General features: G+C 33.0%; 2 protein-coding genes across 2 annotated transcripts; both read left to right on the top strand.

The window, feature by feature from the left end:
- The first annotated feature begins 3,298 nt into the window (after positions 1-3,298).
- On the top strand, positions 3,299-15,561 carry LOC111598536 (hemicentin-2). The gene is made up of 16 exons (XM_023313824.2): positions 3,299-3,370; positions 4,739-4,868; positions 5,251-5,459; positions 7,700-7,810; positions 8,458-8,664; positions 9,238-9,389; positions 9,968-10,112; positions 10,903-11,033; positions 11,129-11,288; positions 11,873-12,043; positions 12,105-12,227; positions 12,304-12,437; positions 12,585-12,759; positions 13,347-13,621; positions 14,323-14,529; positions 14,944-15,561. Exons 1-16 carry the CDS (start codon positions 3,304-3,306, stop codon positions 15,367-15,369), a joined length of 2,823 nt encoding a protein of 940 aa, XP_023169592.2. The 5' UTR covers positions 3,299-3,303; the 3' UTR covers positions 15,370-15,561.
- Positions 15,562-16,949: 1,388 nt separating this feature from the next.
- Positions 16,950-23,792, top strand: LOC111598591 (catenin alpha). Its single transcript, XM_023313907.2, has 12 exons — positions 16,950-17,192; positions 19,066-19,442; positions 19,504-19,821; positions 19,884-20,087; positions 20,150-20,834; positions 21,077-21,228; positions 21,797-21,869; positions 21,975-22,042; positions 22,106-22,287; positions 22,831-23,071; positions 23,133-23,249; positions 23,556-23,792. Exons 1-12 carry the CDS (start codon positions 17,039-17,041, stop codon positions 23,718-23,720), a joined length of 2,736 nt encoding a protein of 911 aa, XP_023169675.1. The 5' UTR covers positions 16,950-17,038; the 3' UTR covers positions 23,721-23,792.
- Positions 23,793-24,635: the final 843 nt, after the last annotated feature.

The following is a 24,635-nucleotide window of genomic DNA, read 5'->3' as shown; positions in this document are numbered from 1 at the left end:
TTGCATGTTTAAATGAAAAGGAAAAATTTAATATACCTTAGTTGAGACCACACAGTTTTAACCACCTCACGTATTGCAAAATCATTCAATAATATATAAGGCTTCAAATATATAAGATTCCGAACCAAGAGTTATTTAAAAATAGATCGTTCTTTTAGAACAATCACTTCTTAATATAAGTAGATGTGAAGTGGACATAATAAGTAAACAGATTGTAGAATGAGTATAAAATTGGCATTTCATTGATGGGGGTGCAGTACTTTCAAATTCCCCAATTCATTGATGTGATGCAAATATTATTTCATGTATTATTTTGCGTTGGCAAAACTAATGGTTCGTTCACTTCTTCATTTCGTATCTATTTGAAAAAATGTATGGGAAATGGTGCATGGAATATACGAATGGATAGTAGGCGTGGCTACTTGGCCACATGCTACGGTGTTCCGAACGCTGTTTTGGATGAAGATTTGATTCTTGGTTACAAAGAGATTTGAGTTAATATTTTTGAAAAATAGTCTGTTTGAATTTTGAAGTTGTCAAATATGTATTAAAGAAGAAATTCGATTTTGAGTGGGCCACCAGTCAAATTGCTAGTAAAAAACACTAATTTAGCTTTATAATTCTTAATTAATAATTGATTTTACTGAAAGCCCCTCTATTTAGTGGAATTTAAATTATTTTGAAACGCACAAGCACACATAGTTTGTACATATATTCGTTATGTTTAACGTTGTTGCTATGCAAAGCTAGTTAATTTAATTTATCTTTGAATCATTGGCTGTTGAAGAACACTTCTTTATAACACCATCCAATATGATCGTCTGGCTTTTGATAATCTGCAACAAAGCTAGCCTTAAAGACCTTCCGAGCATCTAAAAATATGCTCACATCATGTTAAACGGTGGTCCTCATTTAATCGAGCTAACTAAAGCAAGGGGATCACATCAAACCCAGGCATTCATTGTATGTGAATAATTGTTACCGACAATTGTCTGCATAGCTCTCTCATGCGCAAAACTCACATGTAGACGTTAAGTGTGCCGAAACAATACAGGTAATGTAGTGTAACGGCTACCAAAATTGAGATTTTTCCAGAAATTTTCGTTTTTTTTTTTCAGTTTTTTGTTTAAACTGCAATCTAGTGTTATATAGTTTTTAAATAATTTCATGGGCTCAAATGCGCTCGGCTTTGATAATAACAGACTCAGATATATGTGCATATATATTTTAGTTATCGGCTCATAATTTTCATAATTTTAATTGCATACATATTTTAAAAATTAATATATGAAGTTGAAATATTGTTCTCTTAAATAGAAAACGGTAAAGTTTAGGGTTAGCATAAGTAATTGAAATGTTTCATGCATTCATTTCATTTCCATATTAAAGTAAAAAAAAATTGGAGTTAAAGACCTGAAATCTGAAATCTAAGAGGTATGCACCCAGCATAGTTCGCGCATTTGTATGTATACGCATTGCTCATTTGCTCATTCTCATGTTTCCATAAGAACGCCTGGAATAGCGCATGCGCCAGTTTAACAGGATTTTCACCAAGTTCGACTGAAGTAGTTCTCGGAAAGTTATTTGCACAGTTTCAGATTGAACAAAAAATATAAAATTCATAGACGTTGCAATCAAAAACTATCTTCTTTTGCACATTAACCACGTAGTCAAATGCTTAACCGTATTCATATATTGTGCGCAAATAAAAATTTGCGATTCTGAAATAATACGCAAAGCAAATATTATAAACTAGTAAAAAATTCCATAGTATTGATAACAATCCAAAAGTAAATTAGTGTTAGCATATAATCAAAGTGTTTCAACATATATTAATAAATACAAATATTCGTATATCATCAATTATAACTCGAATCATAATTTAGAATGCATACTTTGAGATGCTGTGCCAAATCATGTGTGCGTATTTACCGGTATAATCAATGTTAAAAACTCATATAGCTGACTTTCCACCCAATGGCAATACCACATGTATGCTTCATGAATCAAATATTATAGCTATCAAATACGTGTTCATAAATACATACATACACAGACGTATATAATGAATAGCTACCTACATGCTCATCCGCATACCTATACACATACCTATACGCATACCTATACACATACACCTAACACCAACATGTACACAAACATACATACATGTATGTAAGTATGTATACTTGTATGAAAACCTATGAATCGAGATATATGTACGTATGTATTTGCACTTCTATATGCATACATATTTATGAAAATATACACATTCACATGTACATACAAATTTCAAATATATTACACAGTGCCTTTTACGACTCTTATTGAGTAAGGTCATGTCAGGTCATGTATTTTAATAGTGATTATTATTACTAATCAGCAATAAAACAAAGTTTAATCATCCAAAGAGTTGGCATGTTTTCTGAATAGCTTTTTTAAGAACCGGCAGGTGCTACTTAGTAGACATACTTGTATACATATATATATATATATATATATATATATATATATGTCTATGTATGTATATGGGTGAATACAATATTCGACACTCAAAGTTTCTTGATTTACTTTAGAATGTCCTCCTGTAATGAAGCCGACTACTTTGTAAATTATCCTGCAACTGTGTTTGCTTAAAGTTTGTTCTTATCTATCTAGAATCTCTCTAAGCTTATTGTCTAATAGGATGTTTTATTGCTTATATTTTATTCTTGTAAGTTCAATTCAATAAAAGTGTGTGAAACTTTTGAGATATAGTTAAGTTGTCGCCTTTCAACCTATTAATTTCCAAAAGAAAGAAGAAGAAAAAGAAAAATACCATTATACTGTAAATGCCAATTGAAGCTGTGGACCTTTTTCAAGCAGAGCTCATTTTGCCAACACTTAAATACATTAATTCTTTCTTTAGTTATCAATTTACTTAGATAATCTATCTTGTGCAATTTCAAATGCCAAATCGGTCGATGATTATCCGTCTGTCTATAGATTCACAAGTCCTTAGGAAAGGGTCGATCTCAGAAAAATAAATTGAAGCCAGGTACTCTTCAGTCATATCCTCTCGTGCTCTCAATTAAGCTAGTCTAATCTAAGATTGGCCATGCTCTTAGCAGGACTAACAACATATCTTCTTATCAATAAATAAACACACACAAGCAAACACACACACACATATACATATACATACACATATACATATTTACAAACACCTCTTTAAAATTATCTTTAAACTCTCTTCGACGACTTAATTAGTGAATGTGGAAAATAACTGAAATTTGTTCAAGAAAATAAATAAACTGCAACAAAAACATGAGAAAGTCTTTCCAGTTTCTATTTATCTTCTGTTTTCTAAAATCAATTGTTGGAATGAAAGACGGTAAGTCTATATTTTTTTTATATCATAATAAACAATATTTTAGCATTTTCATTTCAATTGTATTTGGCACATACCCAACGTGTGGGAGGGGTCAGAATTGGATTAAAAAAGGCGTGGCTGAATGCAGATTTATAAAAAACAATTTTTTTTTTATATTTTTATAGTTTATATTAATTAAATGTAAAGTAAGCCAAGGGGCGTAAGTAAGTTTTGTAGGTTTTTCACAATAATTCCAGTTCGGGAACACACTCGCTTAATATATTATTCGCCCAAGCTAAAGTGGAGTAAATAAAGTTATAAGTTGCTTAATAAAAGTAAATTAATTTGACCTTTCAAAGAGGTCAAACATTCTGTCTAAAAAATCAAGCAACACAATGGTTATTTTTTTAAATAGGTAGCAAGTAATTAAAATGTTGCAATGCTCAGAAATCAGTGCAAGAATTAAAGCACTTTCACATGCTTCAAATATTTTTGAACTTAAGCATAATTGTAAACATAACAGAAGAACAACCTATATAGGAGCAAGTCATAAATAAATTACTCTGACTCAAGCAATTTCGAAACAGATTAATTAATAGGATATATCTCGCTCTTTTATATAGGCCTAAGCTTTGGGCATCTCCGGACGAACTTAATGCGCTTAGTTAAAAGAAGGAGAGGAGAGGAAAGCAGAAAAAGTTTACCAATCAATTTGGCGACTATCCTTTTAATAGTTTTTAAAGGTGATCTTAATATGGAACAAAAACGCTTTCATCAATGACCTAACATAGACCTCAATGTACAGCCTTTAGTCAATGTACAACCAAAAAAAGACTATCACATCACCTTAATGATTATTCTCTTGCCAGGGATCTAAGACTTTGAAACCAATAACTTATCATAATTTTCTGCTATTTTCAATTTATACTATTTTGATTCTAAACTCCGAAGCGAACGCGTTTGCTAAGCAGTGTAACAGCCCTAGTGTATGCTGCGGCAAATTTAATAGATTTTAAATTTTGTGTTTCTTGTTTTTAAATGGTAATAAGATTCTCCAAGCCCTGCAACAACATACCATTCTTTAAGTATTCTGATAACAATTCTTAATAAGAAACAAGTTCCTAAAGAATTTCGCGCTCCAGCTTATAACTATAAAGATAGTTATTTTTGTTCAATCTGACAAAGCAATAAAAAGGAATATTTTCGTGATCAGCTTATGTTAAAAGTGATCCTACACACTGAGCTTTTATTATTAGCTTCGACCATACAATTTGGGTATTGCAACAAAGAGGCTTATGATGTGGCGACGATTATATTAAAACTAATTTGTAGCTCGTTTAAAAAATAATTCTTTGCATACATAATACATTTTTTGCTTAACTATTTTAGCTTTCATTCAGACGATAGAGTCGTTAATTGGCGAAAATGTTTATCTTCCTTGTAATGTGTCAACTAACGAAGGAGATGAAGCTGTCTTAGTTCTGTGGTACCGAGATGACAAAGGAACACCAATATACAGGTAAATATATTCACCTGAAAATATTATGTATATATCATATTATATTATTATATTTTATATAATTATATTATATTATATTATATTAATATTAAAATATTTTAAATAACCTTTTTGAGTCAGCAAAAAACTTGGCTTTTAGGGATGACTGAAGAATTGCTTGCTTTGTGTTTATTATGAACGAAAAATTACGTTTCTTAGTCTTAGCTTGATAGTTTATTTAAATTAAATTAAAAAATTAAACGCTCACCTACCTCGTTAAACTCTCGTTTCGTATTCATTTTGGAAATTTGGGAAATTTGTTTTGATTGGTGTAGTATATTTATGATATGTGATGATCAGTTATAAAAAATCATTTTTACATTCTATTTTTATGTACACATAGTGTGGATATGCGTGCTGGAATGTCGAAGGCTCCAAAGAGGTGGTCCGATGATGTGGTCTTCGGGGAAAGAGCATTTTTCGCCTTTGAAAACGAGCCTGGAAAACTCTCTATTGAAAAAGTTAATGCTAATGACTCTGGAATCTATAGATGCCGAGTGGATTTCCTAAGAGCACAAACATATAATACTCGCATAATGCTGAATGTCATAAGTAAGTTGATTAATCGTTGCAAATATTTAGATGCACTAGAGAAAGTATTTTTAATATTATATAATTAGGTACAATATATCATATATTTTTTATATGTGCTTTAATTCATATAGTTTGAAAGCGTTATGGTCCTTCTTAATAAGAGCTTAAGTTGTAAATGCTTACTGAGGCTATTTAAACTGTTGTAAAAAGGGCGAAGGATTCAAAACTCCATTGAAAACTGGATTTTATGGGGTAATATTTGTATACATATGTATGTAACACGCAGAAAGGGGCGTGGCAAACTCAAAAGTAAATAACATATATTACAAAATATGTATATGTTAATCAGAAAGACGGTAATGAACTTCAGTTGTCTGTTCGCCTGAATAAATGTAAAGCGTTCTAGGAGCTTTTTATATTTCTCGATAGTTTGTGGGACTTGACACAATCGATAAAAATCGATGTTCCCACTTGCTTTTAAACGTCAATATTGTCTACGAAGATTCATTTAATGAATGCTCAGACTTTCCATATATTCTGTTTTGGTTGCCTCCCTCGATTGTTCAGTTCCATTTAAGACATAGAAGTACTTGAACTTAAGATTTGATAAAAATAAAATAAAAATATCGTGAATACGCTTTCAAAATTTCATTATGGTACTACATCGAGAGCAACTGTTTTTTATAACTAATTTTCCATAGTGCATACAGCACTTTAGCGCTCTACCGACTTTACCCTACTTTAACACACATACTTATAATCACTTCCACTATCCCCACAAACATAAATTAAGTCCTACTTTAAGCTAGATAATAAGAATGTGATCGGTGAGCAGAATTTACGCCGGCAACCCTGAACCGCAGAGGTAGGATGCACTTTCGTAAAGAGAATCTTTAGATTATTCAAATTTGTTTAAATAAAAAAATTGTGAAAAAATACAAATGCAACACCAACAAGTAAGAAGCTCTAGTCGGGGCACCAGAATAGGAGATATCTTGAACAAAGTCCGACATGAGTTTTTAAATATTTTTTATTCTTGTATCTATAACTTGTATCTTGTATCTTGTATCATTAAAACCAGGACTCGAACCAAAAGCTGCTAAGCAGCGCGCGTTACCTCTACCAATACAGCCATTTCATATTTGTAAAAAAAAAAATAAAACACAAAAAAAGCCATAAAAAATCCCTGGATTTTAACACAAAAAAAAACCGCCACTGCTTCAGCGAAAACTTGAAAGTCTCAACTAAAGTAGGAGCTGATTCTTCGAATAGAAAAGAAAGCCCGACTGTATGAACACTACGTACTCTTGGCGCTGCTTGCCACGAGCTTAGCCTAATAAGCCTATCGTTTTGCTTAATAACTCTTTATTAGTTAACGGATTTCAATGAAATTTGTAGCATATGATCTACATTTTTTATTGGAATAATTGTCAGTTTAGTAAAAATGCCAACTCTTTCACATGTTGCCAATATTTCCAACTGAACCTAAATTTGAATAATATAAATAAAATAAGAAATGAATAAAAGAATAAAAGATCTTAAGCTTAATTCTATCTGTGAGTACAAGTCACAAACGTAGCCTTGTGGATCCGGCTCGAAGGACCAAAATGTCACAAACGAAGCCTTGTGGATTTTACTCTAAGGACCAAAATGTGAATACAAATAACTGTATTGGTGTTCAGTTGTGTAATGATCTTTATTCGTCTGAGCAAGAGTTCTTATACCCTGATTCATGCGTATTTCATCTCTTAGCCTAAGTACATTATATAATGAGTTCTGCGGTTGAGTGGAGCTCCAAGCGGGAGACATAATATGCTCTCCCTCTGTGTAGCTTCATATATATAGCTTGTATATACTTATATGCGTATGGCATAAACATTTGGCAAGCGGCATAGACCTTAGGCAAAGTGCGTACGCTGCATCTCCCACGCTGCTGGTCAGACCATACTTAAGTGTCTGATCATATTCCATTTGTTTATCTTTGCGCTCGCCCTATGTTTATGCGTAGGGACAAATGTCACTATATGCGTATTTAGTATACACTATCATATGTTAGGCATATGACGCATTTATATGTAGAATACTCTACATTGCTTCGGGTCTTATTATGCGCGAACGATACACAGATGTTGAGATCGATGCATGGTCATATTTAGGATATGTGTTGCAGTAAATCTTTGATCATTGGAGGAAAAAGTACAATGGAATGTATTCAATTGGAACAATGTTAAATTAATTTTCTTACATTTTAATTGCAGCACCACCTAAACAAGTTGTCATTCGAGATGGTGCCAATGTCGAGCGTTCAACAGTTGTCGGACCCTACAGTGAAGGTGACGTCGTTGCATTAAAGTGTCAAGTGATTGGAGGTAAGTTGCTGTATCGTATTGTATTTATATAACAAAAATGGTTTGAGTTGTTGCAAACAGAATTTTTTGTTGCAAACAGAATTTTGAGTAATATAGACCTAGTTTAATAACAAAAAAATCACTTTAAATTCGAGATGTTATTCAGTATACGGGCTGGAAGTTAGATTTAAGCAAACATTACTCAAAGCTCCCAGTTGCATAAAAATTAAGTAAATCATTCCTATTGAGCTATCGCCTAGCTTTAGCTTAAATTCATATTTGCTTAAGGCACAGGAAGTACACTTTATATATATTTTTAATTTAACAAAGGTCACCGTGCGTCCGTTCAAAATCAGAAACTCCTCAGTATATTACATGATCCAACTTTTGTGTTATTCAAGCTGCATCGTAACATCACATGAACGATTTCCGTCCATAATAGTGAAATGGGATAAGTCTATACAGGAGTATATATTAAGCATTTAAATTCTCTACCTTTCATGGTTTATGGGATCATCAAATGTATTGATTGAAAATAGTAATTTAGGATATAAATAAAAATGTTTTACGGGTTTGCAAGGGGCGTGGCTGACTCGGTTATTTTTCACTCGATTATATTTTTACCTATAAATATAATATATATTATTGTAATTTATTAACTAATCTAGGCTACCCAACACCATCGATTACATGGTATAGAGATGGAATTGAAATACCAAGCACCACTACAAGTTTATCAGGAGGAAAAGTTCTTCAAAATGAAATTGTTCTCGGACCACTTGGAAGAAGCGACCTCAACTCCAAACTGGTTTGCAAAGCAGTAAATCATCCCAGAGCTTCTGTTGTGGAAGCTGTTGTTCAAATTGACATGAATTGTAAGTGTATACAAAATATTCATTTTTTAATAATTATATGAATGAAAATGACAATAATGAAATTAAATTCCAAATATAACATTTCATTATAGCTATTATTAAATCGTATTATAATCAAAGATAAAATCAGTCGAGATGTATTACCCTGAGTTTTGAGCTTAAGATTTATTTATTTGTTATATTTAGAATAACATATAAATAAATCTAATATAAATCTAATCGGTAAAATGATTAATTTTCAGTAGATGAAATGCAGAAAAGTTTTCAAACTTGATCTGACCAAGCTGCGCCCACTTGTAAAAGCGCGTCGATCACTTAATATCGATAAGAATCGCTAGCAGCTGGAGATACAAAATTCGCAATGTACATTATCGTACTATCTATAATCATATCAATCAATCATATCAATCAATCATATAATCATATATCTATAATCATAGATATTTTTGATGCCTCTAAATAATCCAAAAATATACCAAACTGAGCAAGTTTACTTACTTTCTGTTGGAGCTTAAATAAATTTTACTGTTGATAAGCTTTGCTTACTAATTATATATTCGTTCTTTTTTACAGTTGCTCCTCTGAATATTAGATTGCTTGGGGCTTATCAACCCTTGTCAGCTGGACGCAGATACGATCTTCTATGCCAAAGTGCTGGATCTAGACCGCCTGCTGTAATTACATGGTGGCAAAATGGCGTTCGATTGGAAAAGACAACCGAAACAGTAAGCTGTATATCTCTTTAGCTACTTATGAAGCAACACAATATTTAAAATAATAAACACATTAATTTATCTCTTTTCAAATGAAATATTGAAATTCATTAAAATTTATAGAGTTAAAGTGTGAAATTTAAAGCTCTAGATAAAGGCAAATTGAAAAATGATTCTGAAAGTAAATGGGTTTGGAATAATAAGTATCAAGCTGATCTTATGAGTTGTCAAAATAGTGTGTTAGACCCCGTATCTTGTCCAGAAAAACGTATTGTCCGTAACGAACGACTGCCGGCCTGAGTGTTCTCAGGAACGTATGATTTCAATTGCAAAAGCCACAGACTTGAAACATAAACAATAAATTAAATAATTTAATTTACAATATATATATATATATATATATATATATATATATATATATATATATATATATATATATATATATATATATATTCAGAAAAATAATTAAAAAACTACAATATCTGTGAATAAACTTTTTCACTATGCATACGTCAAAGTTAACTCAATGTATATTCTTTTTTTGTTTCTAATACTTAAATTTATTTTGCAAATATATATTTTTATTTCAGACTTCCAGTGATGGAAATCAAACTACAAGTACACTCTCAATAAATTTAAGCAAAAGCGATGCAGGAAAATTTCTATCATGTAAGGCCTACAATCACGCTATTAATTCGGAGCCTCTTGAAGATGGTTGGAAATTGGATATTCAATGTAAGTAAAGTTATTTGCTATCGATGAAAACGGGAATCAATTTGATGTAATGGATGTTTCTTGTGTAATTGTGTAGATGTAGATTATCGGCTTATACTGTTACTTTTCACGAAGTCACAATTTCGTTTAGTTAGCCTGAAGAATGCAAATGAATTAACTTAAGTTGAAATGTTTAGGGATATGAATCTAGTTACAAAATGTATAATGCAATATTACATGACGTCACTCCTAGGAGTATAGGTCAAATCCAGAGCATAACACATCAGCTATGAATGTTCAATCTGGAGAAAATACCAATCTACAAACACATCCGATAATCGTCCACTGCGAAAGGCTAAATATGTAGGAAGAGCTAGAGTTCCCGTGTAAAATTTCAATTATTGTCTCTATTAACTAATAAATTTCATATTATGAATAAACGTCCATCAATGCGAGCAAAGTTGTGGTTGAGAAGGTAAAAGATATTACGTTTAAAAATGATACTACGCTAAAAGCAGCGAACAAAGTTTTAATTACAATCGGTCAACAAACGACAGCACGTTAATCGCGTTATTATAATTCCAGACGAGAACATGAAACAGTGATTACCATAACTGGCAATTAGGAGCTAGAAGCTTTTTGAGTTATATTCATTGCACGTCTTGCGAGTCTAGTGCAAGTTTGCTGATGTTGTATTCAGATCTAATAAATCAGATGTCATCATATTGCAATATACAGCTTCGTTTAGTGGGATTTACTACTGTCATTAGTGGCTGTGGTGACTGGTTCTAATATTTTCCTTTTAATAAAGATATTCCCGAGGCGTACGTCAGATTGGGAACATCGCTAGATGCTAATGCCTTACGTGAGGGTACAGATGTGTACTTCGACTGTTTCGTGGTTGCCCATCCTCAGGTGTTCAGGATTGAATGGAGGCATAACGTAAGTGCTTGTAAGCTGTTATTGGCGAGCTGTAGGCGAAATGTCTCAGAGTACAATTTCCTTAAATCCTATTAATTTAATAATGTTTTTTCCAGAATGAACCATTGCTACACAATATTTCTCAAGGAGTTATAATCAGCAACCATTCCTTGGTTCTTCAAGGCGTTACTAGAGTTACAGCTGGCAATTATACTTGTGTCGGCTTTAACGCAGAAGGCGAAGGTATCAGCGAACCGTTCATGCTGAATATATTGTGTAAGTTATAGTTTTAATTGCATATACATATGACTATCCTATCCGAACTCTGCCCAAGAACTGTTTTTTCGCACCTTCCTTGTTCCTTCCTTGTTACTTTATAAACATTTGTGTTTGTGTCCCACTTTAAAGGAATAAAAAATGTAAAGTAACCGAAATCCGACACATTTTTGAGCCGTGTATTTATTACAAGAATTTGCCTCTAACTTATGATTTCCGCTTTTATGGTCAATTTATGTCTAAACCAGAGTTCTTTAGTCATATGCAAAATTGAAAGTCAGTTTATTCATCAAAGAAAATGTGGTATTCAAGCCGCAATAACAAGCTATATCAGATTTCAAATTCTCATTTTCAGCGTATAAAAATGATGTTTAATGAGCCTTATTTAGGTGAATTACGAGATCTTAGAGTTTGGATGATCGTATAAACGAACAGACACATAGAGCTTGATCTATTTCTTGAAGTTGCTCGTTTTCTTATTACACCCAGATATTATATATCGACTTAAGTCGGTTCGAGGTCTAACAATTTTGCTATTGTATATATATTATAATCTAATTTATTTAAAAACTCTTTTTCATTAGATGCTCCAACTTGTGCTCAAAACCAGTCGAGAATTTATGGTGTTGCAAAGCATGAAGAGGCTCAAATAAAGTGCCTCGTTGATGCAAATCCTCATGAAGTCGACTTCAGTTGGACTTTCAACAACTCCGCAGAGAGCATTGATGTTGCGACAAATCACATATACCGCTTAGGTAAACTTTGATGTCTCTTTGTCATATATATTTTCTTAAATCACTCGGAATTCTTTGTTAGGTACAACATCTGTTCTAACATATACTCCAGTTACTGAACTGGACTATGGCACTTTGCTATGTGTGGCGACTAATAAAATTGGCAGGCAACGAGTACCATGCATATATCACATAATTGCAGCAGGTAAAACCATTTTATGGCCTGATCCACTTGCAAAATGATAGTATTAAAAATATTCAAAATATATAATCGCTCACAGGACGACCAGATCAGGTGCACAATTGTACACTGCTGAATATTTCTATGACATCCCTAACAGCCACTTGTAGTGATGGTTTCAATGGTGGTTTGTCTCAACTATTTATATTGGAGATTCAGGATGCAAACACCAAGGTAAGTAGGAGTATATGGCATAAGGGTCGGATACTTGTTTAATGAATTTAAAATCGAAATATGTAATTGCTGGCAAAGGAATAAGAATTGATGCCTAGTAGACTCGAATAAACCATACTAAACAGATTTTCATATATATTTTTTTAGGAATTAAAAGCAAACATCACTTCATCAGAGCCCAAGTTTACTGTTACTGGCCTTGTTCCAGGGAATGTATATATCTTATCAATTTTTGCATTTAACTCAAAAGGGCGATCTGATCCAACAATAGTTAATGCTGCTATGCTAAGGATGCCAGAGAAGCAGCTCACATTTGAACAAAGTAAGTGTAAATAAAACCAAAGTGTACTTTACTTAACTTACCTTGGTCGCCAAACAGTTCCTTGTATATGATATTAATTTAAAATGAGAATAGATATAGATTATATAAAACAAACTTGAACAATGCGTGCAAAATTGCTCTTGTAGGCTTTGAGATCAATGCGTTCATACATACGAGCAGACGGTCAGAAGGACGGACAGACGAACAAAGGGAGAGGGCTAAATAAACGCAGCTCATCCTGATCAAGCCTTCTTCTGCCTGTTAAATAAATTTTAACAAAACCATAATACTCAGATTTAGTATATAATCGGTATAGGGTATTTCCCAGTCGCGCATCGCCGACAATTGAGTTTTATGCTTAGAATCAATTTGTCATGAAGTCGATATCGTTATTGCTATCGGATCTAGGTTTGCATACGCTTTTTTCTGTTTTTAAGCTGTATCCAGTTGAGAGTTTTTCTATTGGTAGTGTTGTTTGGCTATATATTTTTACAATATATTTTGGACAATATATTTTCATAAGATATACACATAAATATTTTTTTCTATATGAGAATTCTAATAGATAAACAATTTCTTTATTTTAGCGAACAAACCCCATGCAGAATTATTATTCTCACCAATGATATCGTTAACTATTGGATTGACTTTGGCAGTTTTCATTGCAATTTTTGCCATTGTGCTCGCACTTCGAATTCCATGCGCTGCTACTTCAAGAAGGCGACAAAAGACAGTATCTAATGGCAGTGAATCTAGAGACGTGTCACCCGGTCCGAGCGATCAAAGCGTCGGTAAAGATATGGATGAAAGCGATGACAGAAATCCAGATGTGGTACCAGAAATGATTGATTATGATGAACAAGTAAGTTACCTACAAAATTTAAATCTACGCAATTATTATTTGGAATACAAACTGACGTATAGTACGGCCCGGTAAATCGTTAAAGCTATAAATAAGCATTAGCAAGTCAATAAAACAAACATTCTTTTAATGCTATATATTATATATTATAAATTATAAATTGTGTGTAATATAAAGTTTTAACTACAGGGAATAAAAAATTTATTCAACTAATTTATGGAGTATATTTAGACTATCCCACATTTCCTGCATAGTAATATCTCAGGTTAGAAATTTGTTGGGAATAGAATATATATGGATCTAGTAGCCAGCACCTTAAGAATCATTCGCGCCTATTAGAATATTTGAATACATTAATAAAGTTCAGCTGCGTATGGCTCTGCAATTTACTTTCTATAGCGTATATAGTTGGCGGCCAACCGTACAAAGTAGTTTGCGCGTTCAAGACACCAAACAGAATACACTAATAATTATACAATTGAATATTAAAGTGATTCTTTAAATTATTTGAAAATAATTGAAGGAATATACTGTTATTTCATCAATAAATATTTAACGAGGATTCTACTTAAAAGAATCTTTGATTGCTTAACCTACTCGTCCGAATGGCTCAAAATCGAATAAAATCTCGATTAATACAAAAATAGGTTCAAATAATAACTAAAATTAAACTTTGCTTATAATAACTATTTCAAATATAGAGAGAATGTGCCCGAAAAAGGCAACTTATATCTACAATCGACACGACTAGCTGCAACCCTCGGAGAAATCTTTTAGTTAATGCTCCACTGGAACAGAATGTGACTACTTCAGATGCGGTTTTTTGTGCAGCTCATAACATTGGTTTTTGCACCTTACGAAGTGACAGGCAGAATCCAGCGAAACAGCCGATCAGAACTTTGCCAGTGGTAAGTATTTTATGAAGGAGTTCTAAGCCTGGAGTATTACTCTGCGTTGCCCATGGTGTTACATAGATTTGTCGTTAAGATCCAAAGACATCCGAAACCTACGTTCCCGAAGGGAATGAGGTTATTGGTTATCCAGCTATCCGTATGAGAGCCAATCCTTTCGCAGATATTAAAGCACGTGAAATTTTGGATATCTGCTCTTGGGTACTCTGGATGATTCCGGCTGTATCATATCTGGTACAGCCCATTTTTAGCCACATTTCTTCATAACGAATAGATAATTAGACACAGCAATGGGTCAATAAGCCTTCATCTGAGGGCAATACTCATTTATTACTACTTCGAACGGATCAAAAATATTTTAAATTATCATCTTTGTTATATAATAATGACTGAATTTCAAATTCTTTTCAGAATGTAACTCCACATGTTTATTCGAATGCCATTGCTCAATGCACACTTCCACGCCAGTCGTATCGAAATGATTGGGCTAGATATAAGACTAACGTTGCTGCCACAAGCCATGTCGCACTAAACTCAACATTTCATCAATTACCGACTTCATCGGAAAAGTCAAATTTACATCTTACACGAGAATCGGCAGAGGAATATGCTGGCTCATCATCATCTGTATCTAATAGTTCTATGATTTCAACGTCCAAAGCAATTGCTCAATCTCGTTGCCGAACTATTGCGTTACACCACATGACCCAGCCACAGGCCGCCAGAGTCCCAGTTGCAGCACCAGGCAACGCAATTAACTCTATTGAACAAAGCCAATCCGACGATGAAATTACCGTCCAAACTCCATTAATGATAAAACGCGATAGTTCCGTATGACTATAGAACTGCCACGGGGCTCACAAGAAAGCCCTGTGATCATCAAAATAATCATGTCATTTTAATAAACCAAAAAATAACACATTTATAAAAGTAGATTTTTTGTATCACAAAATTTTACAATAAATTTTTAAGAATATTTCAACCGCCAAAATATCCTTAAGACAGTGTATTGCAAATTTCCTATTTGTATATTTTAAGCAATGAAAGAAGATGTGTTAGTTACATTAATACAATGTTTTTGTTCCTTATCTGTTTAAACAGAGGACAATGTGTCAAATTTTTACAATTGTTAAAAATATTTATGTTTAGCTCTTTGTTTAACTGAAACAATTAAAACAGAAAATTACAACTATTTTAACTGTTATATTTTATTGGCTAATTCAGTTAGCAAATATCCATGTACTTATGCATAATATAAACTGATAATCTAAGTCAACTTAAAGGCATATACTCCATATTAGTAGTGCCAGTTACCAGACACAAAAATTGTATCGATCGACACTAAAAATCGGAAATAAAGCCACAACGGAAATAAAACAAGTATTAGTGCTCTGTTGTCGGAAATACCCGACAAGAATACCCTGGACACCGCGTTGATCAGATGTTTCACACAATATTTCCGATTACGCATATAGCCACGCAAATACTATTCATTTTACGCCATTCGATTAACAATATAAGGGGCTACGACAAACATTTCAAATTTTGCTGAGACCGATGTACTCATTCAAGAGGGAAACAGGCAAGGGACTCTTGTTAAACTCGCATTTATTCACACAACGCAGCACAAAGTATAAGAATATAATTTTTCATCAATGGTTCTAAACAAGCTCCTGCTTATCCATTTCGACCAAAGCCAAGACATTTTCTTTATGTCGTATGTAAATTAAATGAGCTATTCCAATTTTCCACTTGCCATGAAGAAGTTTGAGTTAATAAATTAATTAGAATGTGGAAACAGCAGGTTCACGCTTGGTTCAAGGTATATAGACACTAGTCGTCCGACCAGCGCACTTCCTGGTTCTTATGCATTTCTTTTTTACAACATTCTATATAATAAAAAGTAATTAAATATAATGATAATGTTCTTATTATTTTGACCATGAGTGTATATATTTCTAATAGTAAGATACATTGTCTATGCGTTATACAATTCTTATAATGTAACCAATTTGGTTTTTAGATGAAAATAAATAAAAATACTGAACCACGCTTTTACTTTGTTTAAACTACAAACACGCAAAAATAACTAAAGAATGATGCTACCCAAGTATCCTGCGTTGACGACACCTTGCAATAGGCCCGAACAATAATCAATTTATTACTGGGTCTTCAAAAATAGCTTAGAAGACTGCTGCGCAAGTCAGGTTAAGCCACAAACCCATCTACTTCATTTCAAAATTTAAGTAGAATAACTATATTATATATATATGGAAATGATCGATAGTATTATATGTGTTTCTGCTTTTCTTACATCTCAAAAATATTCTTATTTTATCGGATGTGTATATGGATGTAAGTACTAGGTACCCCTATCATCGTTTATTCATGCAATCGATAGGTATATTGGTAAAAATTGCCATCGCTAATCTAGGGCAAAAGGCGTCTACCTACAAATACAAGTGACAGAAAATTGTTTGTGGGAAATAACGAGTTTTCTTTAACCATGGGCACTCTATCTGATTTCGGTCAAATAGCTTTAAAATGGGATCCAAAAAATTTAGAAATTCGCACAATGTCTGTGGAGAAAACCCTAGAGCCATTGGTTTTGCAAGTAACAACGCTTGTGAACACTAAAGGGCCGAGCAAAAAGAAAAAAGGTGAGGCTGCTATTCAAATTTCATTTTCTGTTTAATGAATCATTTAAGCGTGTAATTGCCTACATAAATGCACTATTTTAAATAGAATATCTAGAATGTGCAATGTATTGCTGTCAACATAAAGTTCTTCATGTGAATCTACGTATGTGTCTATTTAATAGCACACATACATACACGCACACAGAAAATGTATATAATTACATATTTACATACATACAGATATATAATGATTTACTTGAAAGAATGATGAACAACAAATTTTAAACAATGTACTGTGTACTCATTAAATTTGGAAAATAGGTCGCACTGTGAATATGATATTTGCAACACCATAAATAATAAATTAACGTATAAACGAAGTATTGTGACATGTCTCATAAAATTAACATGTATCAATAGTGAGTTACAAAAACTAAATACTAATTTGTGAAAATTAAATATAACGAACGTTTTTCGAAGCAATACGCAGAATCCAAAAAATCGACCTATAACTATTGCAATTCGTGATTCCAAAGAATGAATTCCGAGCACTAATATTAGTATTGATGTTCAGAAATGCATGCATGCATGCACTTCGAATTTCACTGGCTAATATACTGGTCAAAAGGGGATTTCGGAAAAAATCAATCGTAACTCCGACACTGATTAGGAAAGTATACATTCATATCCATACAGTGGCTCACAGAATAGCATGACCCAAAAACAATTTGTCGTCTGAAATGAGAATCCGCACACTGTTTACAAAAGGTATATGTACATGCAGATAAGTATGTACATATACAGTGGCTTTTGTGACTTCTTTGACATCTACTATTCAAATTTAAATTTAAAATGATTACATTGAGAGAAAAGTATACTTAGAGCAGCTAAAAGTTTATACAACCAAAAAAATGATGTTAATATGTGTACCAAATTCAATACATTGTTTTTAAGATTCTGCAAAAAACTTTTAAAATGTGAAATCCTTAGGTGAAATTAATTTTATATCTTTAAGGTAAGGTCTTCTTCGCGGCTATTAACGAAAGATTTGCATATCACAATCAAGCGAATTCATGTTCAGACAATTTGCAGCATTTAGTATTTCTTCACAACACACACAAAGATTCTTTCCTTCTGGGTTTTAACTCTGGGATGACAAATTTTTTTTACGCTAAACAGGCAATTGCAACAATCGAATATGTGCCATATTATATTTTACATAAAAATATATTTCAATTGATTGAAATTTCAAAATTAAATATGTCACATGTTCCACTTATAACATTGAATAATGTTCAAAAGTTCTTATATTTCATACATTTAAATTTCCACAAATTAATTTTTACCATTCTTTTTTTTTTTTTTTTTTGAGTTGATTCTTCTAATATGCCTTTTATGCATAATATTAAATTATGTATTACAAATTCCAATCAACTTCCTATATGATCATAACTTTACCATTTGAATTTTATGATTGTTTAATGATATTTCCTTTTCTTCTTCGAAATCATTATGAAGGTCGTATACCCAAGATAGAATTTATTCAATAAAATAGCTTCATAAATTACGAATGTGTTTGTGACTCTGCGTGTGATTTGCATACGTATTTATGTTTAGGTGTATTCTAGTTGAGCATTTCCAACTAACGATGTAGATCCATCCTCTTGACACTAAATATATGAACTAAAGGATATCTATCTGACGAATCGACCATTATCAACAGCTAAGCTAATATTTTGATTTCTGTCGGTCCGTTTCCCTTTCTATCAACAATAACAAAGTTACGAACCAAACTTATAGGTTCGCAATACTTTTTTGATAAGAATTCTTCAAATATTTGAGTGCAGGAATTTTTTATTATTTTATTTTACTTAGTTTTTGTTTCTTATTTTAGGCAAATCCAAGCGGGCAAGTGCACTGGTGGCTGCTGTTGAAAAAGCAACAGAAAACTTTATACAAAAAGGAGAGCAAATTGCATATGAAAATCCAGATATTACACAAGAAATGCTTTCTGCAGTTGATGAGGTACGCAAAACTGGAGATGCCATGAGCATTGCAGCAAGAGAATTTTCAGAGGATCCATGCAGCTCTTTGAAGCGAGGGAATATGGTTCGAGCAGCGCGAAACTTGCTCTCGGCAGTAACACGCTTATTAATTTTGGCAGATATGGTGGATGTTCATTTGTTGCTTAAATCGCTTCACATTGTTGAAGATGATCTAAACAAACTTAAAAATGCATCCAGCCAGGACGAGCTTATGAACAACATGAGGGTAAGAATACATACACTTAAAAAATGAAAATGTTCACAAAGTAATAAAATTATTAAACTAGCAATTCGGTCGTAATGCTGGAGAGCTCATAAAACAGGCGGCAAAGCGTCAACAAGAGCTTAAAGATCCGCAATTGAGAGATGATTTAGCTGCTGCACGTGCAATGCTTAAGAAACATTCAACCATGCTTCTGACCGCATCAAAAGTGTATGTTCGTCATCCTGAGTTAGATCTGGCCAAAGTCAACCGAGATTTTATTTTAAAACAAGTGTGCGACGCTGTCAATACCATTAGCGATGTGGCCCAAGGCAAATCATCACAGCCGACGGATGTTTATAGTGGTGCAGGAGAGCTTGCTGCGGCTTTGGATGATTTTGACGTGGGTTTTTAAACTTGTATTAATTTCGCTGTGGTCTGACACACCCTTTATACAAATTGTAGGAAGGAATTGTAATGGATCCCATGACATATAGTGATAAGCGTTCGCGTCAACTTCTGGAAGAACGTCTTGAGAGTATTATCAGTGCTGCTGCACTGATGGCAGATGCAGACTGTACACGGGACGAGCGCAGAGAGAGAATTGTTGCCGAATGCAATGCTGTCCGCCAGGCTCTACAAGATCTCCTGTCTGAATACATGTCAAACGTAAATTACTTTAAAGCGTTGTCAAATATAAAAATAAGTAATATTTACACATGTATTTTCAGATGGGTCAAAAAGACAACAGCCCAGGTCTAGATCGTGCGATTGATCAAATGTGTCGTAAAACGAGAGATTTACGTAGACAGCTGCGTAAAGCTGTTGTTGATCATGTGTCGGATTCATTTTTAGAAACAACTACACCTTTGATTGACTTAATTGAAGCTGCTAAATCTGGCAATGAAAAGAAAGTGCGGGAAAAGGCTGAGGTTTTTACGAAACATGCTGAAAAATTAGTTGAAGTTGCGAATCTCGTGTGCAGTATGTCAAATAATGAAGATGGCGTGAAAATGGTTCGATATGCGGCTGCCCAAATCGAAAGTCTATGCCCCCAAGTTATAAATGCTGCATCAATACTCACTGTTCGGCCCAACTCAAAGGTTGCCCAAGAGAACATGTCTGCTTATCGGCAAGCATGGGAGGTGCAAGTTCGAATATTAACAGAAGCTGTGGATGACATTACAACCATTGACGACTTTTTGGCTGTCTCCGAAAATCATATTCTTGAAGATGTAAACAAATGCGTTATGGCACTGCAAGTAGGGGATGCCAAAGATCTGCGCGGAACGGCTGGATCTATTCAAGGCAGATCGTCACGTGTGTGCAATGTTGTTGAGGCTGAAATGGACAACTATGAACCATGTATTTATACAAAACGAGTTTTGGAAGCAGTTAAAGTTCTACGTGAACAAGGTTTGTATTAACACACTTACAATATTGTATTTTAGAAGGTTTATTCCAATGATACAATATACAAAGATATCTATCATTTTTTATCGAAGTCTTATAAATATAATGATAATTCCTGAGATGTGAAAGTAGAATTTTGTAAACAGAGTCGTATGATATATGTAATACTACTATTAATAAGCTAAGATGCTCATTATAAAATACTTACTATACTAAGATCAATCAAATATGCTTTTATTTTGCAGTAATGATTAAGTTTGAACAACGAGTTGATGCTGCGGTCGAGGCTCTCTCGGCTAATACCAATAAAAATGTGGATGAGAATGACTTTATCGATGCCTCCCGTTTGGTTTATGATGGCGTACGTGAAATTCGGCGAGCAGTTTTAATGAACAGAGTAAGAATAAATATATTTAAATTTTACATAACACAATATGTCTTACCAAACACTGTAAATAATTGAAAATATCTAAATCGGACCTAATCGAATTAGTTTGAGATTGCAACCGAGTCTCTTGGCATATCCTTATGGCATTTTATACGCTTAATGGTAAATTGGCATCTTATTGAAACTGTGAGGACTTTTCCCAAATGACCAGAAGCTAGATATGTCTTGCTCAATCAGCTGAGCCTTTACATTCTGCGACTTTTTGGAAATTTTAAGTTTAAGTTTGAGTATTTTATGATGAGCTACAACGTCAAATATCTATTTATCGCTGGGTGTGCTCATAGTTCAAATCGAAATACTTCCTTATAAATCTTCCATTAACTCTGTTAGTTTTTTTCGCATAAATTAATAGGGGTTGATTCCGTTTTTACAATTTAATGATATATTACTCTGAGATGAAACTAGTTTTCATTGGCAAAGTTTTGAATGTTATGTTAATAATATCAATATCTGCTCTCTGCCTTTACAACGTATAAATGAATGTTCCATGTTTATCTTAATTTCCTTTTTATTGCAGAGCTCCGACGATCTAGATACTGACACAGAATTTGAACCTGTCGAAGACCTAACATTGGAAACCCGCAGTCGATGTAAGCATATTCTTTTACTCTATTCAAACAGTATATAAAGTTGTTCGACGTTGTACTTTTAATAATAATAACATTTAATTTGCTTTAATTAATTTCCCTTTACAGCAAGCGCTCATACTGGTGATCAAACTGTTGACGAATATCCGGACATCAGTGGCATTTGTACTGCTAGAGTAAGAGAATCAGTGTTAAGAAGCAACATTCAACTTTAATGGTTTGTTATGTTAATTAATTAGGAAGCGATGCGTAAAATGACGGAAGAGGATAAGCAAAAGATTGCTCAACAGGTTGAACTATTTCGTCGTGAAAAACTTACTTTTGATTCAGAGGTCGCGAAGTGGGATGACACTGGCAACGACATCATTTTCTTGGCAAAGCATATGTGTATGATAATGATGGAAATGACGGACTTCACAAGGTAATTTAATGATTTATCATTAAAATTCTGTACTTCACCGTTTTTATGATCGTTTATAAAATAGAAATACTATAGCTTTTTAAATACTATATAAATATATAAAAGGCAAGGTAATGCATATATATTTTTCTGTTTTAGAGTTTCGAAAATACTGTCTTAAGCTTTTTGGTCAAAAATGCTTCAATATAATATATACATATTTTATTATGGGAGTGCATAATTTAACCTCAATTTTATAAAAAAAAATACATTAGCTGAGCTAGTCATAGCCTTCTTGTAGTGCAAAACTAAAGGAAATGTAGATATGCATTGCCAGTAAATATCTATTAAAAATCCGGGATCGATAAGCATTTCGATCTTTTTTGAGCATCACACAATATAGCTATATGTATGACTAGATTAATTTTCTTTACAAGTATATAACTAACAAAGCACACCACAATAATATAAATATAAATTTCTTTTAATAATCATAATTTATATCCATTAATTTATGAAGTCCTGGCAGCTAAAAAGCGTTTAATATTTTTCTTAAATTTGTAGAGGCCGTGGTCCTTTAAAGACCACCATGGATGTAATCAACGCCGCCAAAAAAATATCCGAAGCTGGTACTAAACTGGACAAGCTAACTCGTGAAATAGCAGAGCAATGTCCAGAAAGTAGCACTAAGAAAGATTTATTAGCATACTTGCAACGCATTGCTCTTTACTGTCATCAAATCCAGATAACGTCTAAGGTTAAAGCGGATGTCCAAAATATAAGCGGCGAATTGATCGTTTCAGGGGTAAGAAATCGTAACTTGCTTGTTTTCACTTTATTAAAGTTTTGCTCTGGACTTCTTTCAGCTGGATAGTGCTACTTCTTTGATTCAGGCAGCTAAGAATCTAATGAATGCTGTCGTGTTGACCGTAAAATATTCTTACGTGGCGTCAACTAAATACACAAGACAAGGAACTGTTACTGTAAGTTTACTTATCACATTTTTTCTTCGTATTATTCCGATGCCCATTATCCTAACAAACATTGCATAAATATGGTGAAAAATGATTATCCTATGCTAATAAATGTTCTGCATATAATTTATAGCGGCAAAACGCCGACAGAAACATAAGAATTTCCCAATAAATATTTTGATTTATAGGAGCAGAAGAGTTGATCCGTTTTGCAAAAAAACGTTGACTTATTGTGAATTTCGATAAATGAATATATTAAATATAGCTTTTAACAATAAATTAATATTAACATGACTCTTCTATTCCTTTATTAAGTCTCCTATCGTGGTATGGAAAATGAAGGCGCCAGAGAAAAAACCCCTAGTGCGGCCTGAAAAACCAGAGGAAGTTCGGGCTAAAGTTCGAAAAGGATCACAGAAGAAAGTTCAAAATCCAATTCACGCCCTTTCTGAATTCCAGAGTCCCGCTGATGCTGTTTAAGGGACATAAATTGAATATTATAATTTAAAGTATTATATACCCACTTGATACAATTTTATTATATAAATGTATTTCTAAACGGTAAAAGTTTAATGTTATCATCAAAGATATATATTTTACGATTGCCCATAATAAATAATTATATAGTAAGAGCCGTTTGTCCTGACTGACTAACTGGCTTTATACATTTTTGATTTTATTTCTAAAGCAAGAAACGTTATTTAAGGGAGGTTGCTTGCATTCTTTTTAATTTTGTATTATATTACATAACCAAGTAATTTTATTTGCTATTTGTAAATTTAGGGCCCCAAAATAGTTTGTTTGGTTTATTCTGCAATCAAAATTGATTTATGGAGTCCAGGTGTGAGAGAAAGTGGCTTACGTTGTATTCGGATATAAGTATCTATGAGTAATATGGAAGGTAATTTATAGAAAATTAATAAGAAAGGACGTATATGACTAGCTTAATTCATACCCGAAACCATTGTGTACCTTTGTAATAATTTCGTTGACTTTGTTAACAAGTTTATATTCCAAATCCTCATTCGATAACAGCGAAATGCTATGCAGTAAGAACATTTCTCAGCATTCGCAGAAGCGATAAGCAAACAAATTATTACCAGACTTACATATATATTATATTGAACTAGGGTTATAAGGTTACATATAACAAAATAAATAAACAATATATTTAAGGCTTAAAAATAAAATTCAAATAATTTTATTGGAATTGAATGTTAAATTTTTATTGAAGTTTAAATTAATTCGCATATCCGCGCCCATCGACATTTGCATCAGTTAGCTTTTGTCTGCATGTATTTTTCACTGCTTGCTTTGTTGGTCCATAAAGAAGCAGCCATTTTCCTAGTTTCAAATCTGCTCAAAGTAACGTTAAATCAATAATTCATTTTGCAT

Source organism: Drosophila hydei, unplaced genomic scaffold, assembly GCF_003285905.1.
Source record: "Drosophila hydei strain 15085-1641.00,03,60 unplaced genomic scaffold, DhydRS2 tig00008139-arrow-pilon, whole genome shotgun sequence".
NCBI lineage: Eukaryota > Metazoa > Arthropoda > Insecta > Diptera > Drosophilidae > Drosophila > Drosophila hydei.
This window is presented reverse-complemented; position numbering and strand designations above follow the sequence as displayed.